Source organism: Hyperolius riggenbachi, chromosome 8 (assembly GCF_040937935.1).
Source record: "Hyperolius riggenbachi isolate aHypRig1 chromosome 8, aHypRig1.pri, whole genome shotgun sequence".
Classification (NCBI taxonomy): Eukaryota; Metazoa; Chordata; class Amphibia; order Anura; family Hyperoliidae; genus Hyperolius; species Hyperolius riggenbachi.
The window spans coordinates 9,945,595-9,953,289 of NC_090653.1; the positions used below are offsets into that span (position 1 = coordinate 9,945,595).

Here is a 7,695-nt window from a genome sequence, read left to right on the forward strand (position 1 = left end):
CTACCGATTGTGCATATTGGGGTCATATCTGCTACCGATTGTGCATATTGGGGTCATATCTGCTACCGATTGTGCATATTGGGGTCATATCTGCTACCGATTTTGCATATTGGGGCCATATCTGCTACCGATTGTGCATATTGGGGTTATTGAACATGTTTTTTGTTCAAATCTGCTCACATTACGTGTATTTTCTTGAGAAAACCTGCACAATTATGTGAATTTTCTGGGGAAAGGGGCACCAATACTTGGGCCCTCTGTCTTTGCGTTGCACTTTTAAAGGGAACCCGAGGTGAGAATAATATTGAGGCTGCCATATTTATCTCCTTTTAAGTAATACCAGCTGCCGGGCTGCCGTGTTGGTCCTCTGCCTCTAATTCTTTCAACCATAGACCCTGAACAAGCATGCAGCAGGTCAGGGGTTTCTGACAATATTGTCAGAACTGACAAGATTAGCTGCATGCTTGTTTCTGGTGTAATTCAGTTCACTACTACAGCCAAATAGATCAGCTGGGCTGCCAGGCAACTAGAATTGTTTAAAAGGAAATAAATATGGCAGCCACCATATCACTCTCACCCTGGGTTCACGCTAAATTAGTTAGCCCCGCCCTCATCCGGTCATGACCACGCCCATTTTTTTTGCCGCGGGTGGTCAGCTCCCCCGGAAATTAGTCCAGCACCTGCATAGCACCCCCTAAAAAAAATTCCTGGAGCCGCCACTGCCGTGGAGGATGCCATCAATGTCAGCGTGGCACACATCACTGAGCACTTAGACAGCCCGGCCTCCTATGCCAGGATCCTGTTACTAGACTTTAGCTCAGCGTTCAACACGATCTGCCCTGACATCCTGATCACCAACCTGACCCAGCTCGGAGTTGATCCCACTCTCCGAGCATGGATCAAGGACTTCCTGACTAACAGAACGCAACAGGTGAAGCTCGGCAAATACTACTCCAGTGTTCGAACCACCAACACCGGGGCTCCACAAGGCTGTGTTCTGTCACCTCTACTATTCTCCCTCTATACCAACAATTGCATCTCATCCGCTGACTCCGTGAAGGTCATCAAATTTGCAGATGACACCACTATTATTGGCCTAATTGGAAGCAACGGGGAGCACGAATACCGGAGCGAGGTCGAGAGAATATGCAACTGGTGCAGGGTGAACAATCTAGTTCTCAACACAGCAAAGACTGTTGAACTAGTTGTAGACTTCAGGAGGAACCCTCCCCCCCCCCACCTGTCCTCATTGGAGGAACAGAAGTCTCTACGGTGTCATCGGTTCGGTTCCTTGGCACGACTCTCACCAATAACCTGAAATGGGGGCAAAACACCACAAAAATTCTAAAGAAATCCCAGCAGAGGTTGTTCTTCCTGCGCCAACTGAAGAGATTTGGCATGCCCAGGGAACTACTGACCAGCTTCTATACTGCCACCATAGAATCCATCCTCTGCTCCTCAGTCATTGTTTGGTACGCGGGCGCCACGGCAAGTGATAAGCATAAACTGCAGAGGGTCATAGCTGATGCAGAGAGAATCATCGGGTCTCCTCTTCCACCTCTTGACCTCCTCCACTCCACTAGGTTGAGGAAGAGGGCCACCATGATCTCCCGTGACCCCTCTCACCCTGGCAACCACTACTTCAAGCTCCTCCCGTTGGGCCGTCGCTACAGGACTATACCAGCCAAAACCACCAGGCGGAAGAACACTTTCTTCCCCCAAGCCGTTCGGTCACTGAACTCTGACCCTCCCCGGTCCGGCCTGCTTTTCTAATTGCCGGGAGGTCAGCTGGTCCCCGGTCTCAATCCGGAAATGGGGGCCTTTACTAGCATTTACCGGCATCACTATCTGTCTATCTGACTACTGTATTTCAAATTGCATGTGTTTGTGTGTCTCTACTCTGTCTATGCCATGTGTACCACAAATAATTCCGATTATAGCTCCAGCTGTACTTGGCGAAATAAAACTGATTCTGATTCTGATCTTTAAGTGCCTAAACCCATATCTTTAGGTGCGTGTACTGGTATCTATAGGTGCTTGTACCAGTATCTATAGGTTCTGCACTCTTATCTATTGGTGCCTGTTCTCATATCTATAGGTGCCTGCATCTGTATCTATAAGTGCCTGTACCCATTCCTATAGGTGCCTGTGCTCTTATTTAGGCACCTGTACGTGTATCTATGGGTGCCTATACCCGTATCTACAGGTGCCTGTGCTCATATCTACAGGTGCCCGTACTTGTAGCTATAGGTGCCTGTACTCCTATTGATAGGTGCCCGTACTCATATCTATAGGTGCCCGTACTCATATCTATAGGATCCTGTACTCATATCTATAGGATCCTGTACCTGTATCTTTAGGTGACTGTACTCATAGCTATAGGTGTCTGTACTCATATCTATAGGTGCCTGTACTCATATCTATATGTGACTGTACTCGTAGCTACAGGCGCCCATACTCATATCTATAGGTGCCTGTACTTGTATCTATAGGTGCCTCTATGCGTAGCTATAGGTGCCTGTACTTGTATCTATAGGTGCCCATACTCATATCTACATGTGACTGTACTCGTAGCTATAGGTGCCCATACTCATCTATAGGTGCCTGTACTTGTATCTATAGGTGCCTCTATGCGTAGCTATAGGTGCCTGTACTTGTAACTATAGGTGACTGTACTCGTAGCTATAGGTGCCTGTACTCATATCTATATGTGACTGTACTCGTAGCTATAGGTGCCCATACTCATATCTACATGTGACTGTACTCGTAGCTATAGGTGTCCGTACTCATCTATAGGTGCCTGTACATGTATCTATAGGTGCCTCTATGCGTAGCTATAGGTGCCTGTACTTGTATCTATAGGTGCCCATACTCATATCTATAGGTGCCTGTACTTGTATCTATAGGTGCCTCTATGCATAGCTATAGGTGCCAGTACTTGTATCTATAGGTGCCCGTACTCATATCTATAGTCGCCTATACCCGCATCTATAGGTGCCTGTACTCATGATGTCTCTCTCTCTCTCTCTCTCTCTCTCTCTCTCTCTCTCTAGAGCCTGGCTATTACCATGATGGAAGCTTCGGCATTCGTATTGAGGACATCACAGTCGTGGTGGAGGCAGAAACAAAGGTTTTGTGTCACTCTGTTGTCCTTTTCAAACTGTAATTGTCCAATAGAGAGGATCAGTGAGAAGATCTTGTCTGCTTCCATCTGTGTATGAGCGCGTCTGTACTGCTCACGTGCGAGTCCGGTCCACCTATGACTGTTAGTACTGCTCACGTGCGAGTCCGGTCCACCCATGACTGTCAGTACTGCTCACGTGCGAGTCCGGTCTACCCATGACTGTCAGTACTGCTCACGTGCGAGTCCGGTCCACCCATGACTGTCAGTACTGCTCACGTGCGAGTCCGGTCCACCCATGACTGTCAGTACTGCTCACGTGCGAGTCCGGTGCACCCATGACTGTCAGTACTGCTCACGTGCGAGTCCGGTCCACCCATGACTGTCAGTACTGCTCACGTGCGAGTCTGGTCCACCCATGACTGTCAGTACTGCTCACGTGCGAGTCCGGTCCCCATGACTGTCAGTACTGCTCACATGCGAGTCCGGTCCACCCATGACTGTCTGTACTGCTTACGTGCGAGTCCGGTCCACCCATGACTGTCTGTACTGCTCACGTGCGAGTCCGGTCCACCCATCACTGTCAGTACTGCTCACGTGCGAGTCCGGTGCACCCATGACTGTCAGTACTGCTCACGTGCGAGTCCGGTGCACCCATGACTGTCAGTACTGCTCACGTGCGAGTCCGGTCCACCCATGACTGTCAGTACTGCTCACGTGCGAGTCTGGTCCACCCATGACTGTCAGTACTGCTCACGTGCGAGTCCGGTCCCCATGACTGTCAGTACTGCTCACATGCGAGTCCGGTCCACCCATGACTGTCTGTACTGCTCACGTGCGAGTCCGGTCCACCCATGACTGTCTGTACTGCTCACGTGCGAGTCCGGTCCACCCATGACTGTCAGTACTGCTCACGTGCGAGTCCGGTCCACCTATGACTGTCAGTACTGCTCACGTGCGAGTCCGGTCCACCCATGACTATCAGTACTGCTCACGTGCGAGTCCGGTCCACCCATGACTGTCAGTACTGCTCACGTGCGAGTCCGGTCCACCCATGACTGTCTGTACTGCTCACGTGCGAGTCCGGTCCACCCATGACTGTCTGTACTGCTCACGTGCGAGTCCGGTCCACCCATGACTGTCAGTACTGCTCACGTGCGAGTCCGGTCCACCTATGACTGTCAGTACTGCTCACGTGCGAGTCCGGTCCACCCATGACTATCAGTACTGCTCACGTGCGAGTCCGGTCCACCCATGACTGTCAGTACTGCTCACGTGCGAGTCCGGTCCACCCATGACTGTCAGTACTGCTCACGTGCGAGTCCGGTCCACCCATGACTGTCAGTACTGCTCACGTGCGAGTCCGGTCCACCCATGACTGTCAGTACTGCTCACGTGCGAGTCGGTCCACCCATGACTGTCAGTACTGCTCACGTGCGAGTCCGGTCCACCCATGACTGTCAGTACTGCTCACGTGCGAGTCCGGTCCACCCATGACTGTCAGTACTGCTCACGTGCGAGTCCAGTCCACCCATGACTGTCAGAACTGCTCACGTGCGAGTCCGGTCCACCCATGACTGTCAGAACACACGCTCGTGCATGGAGGAAACGCAATGCACGGGAATGGGTGGAGCGTACTCGTACGCAAAACTCAATGATGTTCAGAGGGACCCAGGGCTGGAACCTAGGGCTTACAGAGGGTCGGGGAAGCCTCTGGACCATCCTGCGGCTTCCCTCTAATGTAGTAATTATCCTACTTTTATGCTTGAGGCCCTTTTTACACCTGGTCCGGTGCATTTGCAGTGTGATACTTCACCGCTATCGCATCACACTACAACGCACAAAACATCATTCATATGACCCTGCGGCACTGAGAGGGTCATATGTATAGCTCCGCCCCCACACACGCCCCCCACCCAGTGATGTACTTCCTGCTGGACAGGAAGTACTTCACTGGGATTCACCTGCTTTTCTTCCTTGCAGTACCAATACGGAGGGGAGAAATATCTGACCTTCAAGAAAGTCACCTTGGTGCCGTACGACAGGAATCTGATTGACATCAGCCTAATGACAGATGTGCAGGTGAGCGATGTGATTAGCATGACTTTTTCTCATTAGCAGCATGGTACCTTCGCTTTGCAGTGCTGAAGTTCCGGGTTCATTCTCCGGCCAGGACACTACACTGCGTTCCAAATTATTATTCAAATTGTATTTAAAGTGAACCTCCAGACTAAAAATTTACTCAGCAGCACTGAAAAGGCTTGGGGCCTGATTCGCTAAAGTGTGCTAAGTGTTAGCAGGCCAGTGAAAAGCCCCTTAACATGTGCAAAGTGGTTTGCACGTGCTAATATGCGTGCAAAAGTTTGCGCACGCAACGTTTAAGCACTATTTGGTGCGTGCAGAACGTCGCACCGGTGCGCGCAAAACCTCGCACCGTCCGTGTGCAAAATAGCCTGATAAGCATATTTGCACGCGATGTTTCACGTGCACCAAATAGCGTGCGATCAGTAACAGCTTTGCCCGTGCACACTACTTAGCACCCTAGTTAGCAGCACGTGCAAAGCTTTCAGGCATGCTAACTATGTTAGCACTCTTTAGAGAATCAAGCCCTTGGTGTTTCTTTATCAGTTTCACACCATCAAAACTTTGTTTTTGTTTTTTACCCAAGCCTCATTTTTAGCTAGAGAAGAAAACTGCCCGGGCATTTTCCCCCTGATGCTGTGAAAAGCATGATGGGATTTCTGATGTTGTTGTTCTCGTTCTGCTGTTTTGGGGCAATATTTTTTTCTTTTAATTTGAGATTTGAAGCCTAGCGCACGCACAGTGACGTAGCTAAGGAGCTGTGGGCCCCGATGCAAGTTTTTCAATGGGGCCCCCCAAACACTCTATACATAACAATTGATACGGCGCACCAAAACCTACCAATGGCAACTACAATGTCAGAGGTGCAAGAAGGGGATGGGGAACAGTTTGTTAATGATAACCACTATTCAAAGTATCCATAGAAGTCATTATTATGAGCACAGGAGCAATAGAGATCTAATACTGTAGTTGAGGGAGGGCCCTTCGGGGCCCCTCTGGCCCAAGGGCCCCGATGCGGTCGCAACCTCTGCAACCCCTATTGCTACGCCCCTGCGCACGCAGCTGGGAGGGGTGATCAGGACACAGGACAGTCGGAACTGAGTCTCATGCTCCCTGTCACCTCCTTTCAACCAAAAAGATGGCTGCCATCGTGAAATCACAAACATTTGCCTGTTCTTTCAAAACAGGGTGGGCAAGAGATTATATTGCCTGTCTATTTTAATTAACATAACTAATGTAACTTAATGACAGTATGTTTGTTTAGGCTGAAGTTCCCCTTTAAGTGTCATAAAGATGACATATTTCGTTTTTTAAATTAAACTCATGGAGGGTGCTGTGTCTCAGGGCTGTTTTGATCACTCTCAGACACATCCGATAACCAGTTTGCCAGGTGAGCCCGATAAAAACACTAAAAAAAAAGGGTGTTCCCACATTATTAAGCAGACCACCATTTTCAAGCAGTATATAAAAAAAAGAAATGATCCCTCTGCTGCCGAAAAGTGTGAAATAGTTGAATGCCTTGGACAAGGTACGAAAACCTCAGATATTTCATAAACACCTTAGCATGAGCATCGTACTGTTAAAAGGTTTGTGGCTGAGTCAAAGTACACACGAGTTTGTGCAGATAAAAGCAAAATGAGGAACAGTTCTGCCAAATACATCAGATTAAAAGAACAGCTGATAAAATGCCATTACAAAGCAGCAAACACATATTTGAAGCTGCCGGTGCCTCTGGAGTCCCACAAGCATCAGGGAACAGGATGCTCCAGAGGATTGCAGTTATGCATAAACCTTCTATAAGTCTGATGTTTGTGTCCTGATAGATCCAGCATGTGAATGAACACTACGGGAAGATAAGGAGGATCATGCTGCCGGTGCTGGAGAGGCGGGGCCTGCAGGAGGAATACAAGTGGCTGGAGAGGAACACGCAGCCACTGTCACATGGGACGCTGGCGGTCGCCTCGCTGGGATTACTGACGCTATCGGTCATCCTCAATCTCTTCCTGCAGAACGCACAAATCTGACAGCGACCGCTGACACGGGACAAACGCCACACTGTGACCTGAAACCAACCATGCTGGGGCCTAGAGCGGCGAAATACACCGGCCCAATAAAATGACTTTTCTACGACATGCAGCCTACTCTGTGTTTATTGCTGTTATTTACACCCCGATTCCAAAAACAACAAGGGGGTCTCCTCCCATACCAGAGCCGGGACAAGGTCCTCCAGCACTCAACGCTGAGACACTACAGTGCGCCCCTCCCATCCCTCCCACCCCAGCCTTCATACACTGATTGCTATTAGACTAAGAGCTATCGGATCGCTCCCACGCCGCCGTCCTCCGATGCCTGCAGCTCCCGTATCGGGTCCCGTTACTTCAGCCAGTCGCGGCCAGTCTGTGCAAGACGAAGTGCGCTCTTTACATATCCATCTGGCGGCCGCTGGAGAGATACATAGAGAGCGCACTTCACTTGCGCAGACTGGCAGTGAC

At 49.8% G+C, this 7,695-nt stretch overlaps 1 protein-coding gene across 2 annotated transcripts in view; it reads left to right on the forward strand.

The window, feature by feature from the left end:
* LOC137528025 (xaa-Pro aminopeptidase 2-like) overlaps positions 1-7,333 on the forward strand; it is a 90,078-nt gene extending 82,745 nt beyond the window's left edge. For both annotated transcript variants that reach the window (XM_068249244.1, XM_068249245.1), the window contains exons 20-22: positions 3,054-3,130; positions 5,105-5,203; positions 7,027-7,333. In XM_068249244.1, the coding sequence (XP_068105345.1) occupies positions 3,054-3,130; positions 5,105-5,203; positions 7,027-7,227 (377 nt within the window). In that variant the 3' untranslated portion in view covers positions 7,228-7,333. The remainder of the gene's footprint in view (positions 1-3,053; positions 3,131-5,104; positions 5,204-7,026) is intronic.
* Positions 7,334-7,695: the final 362 nt, after the last annotated feature.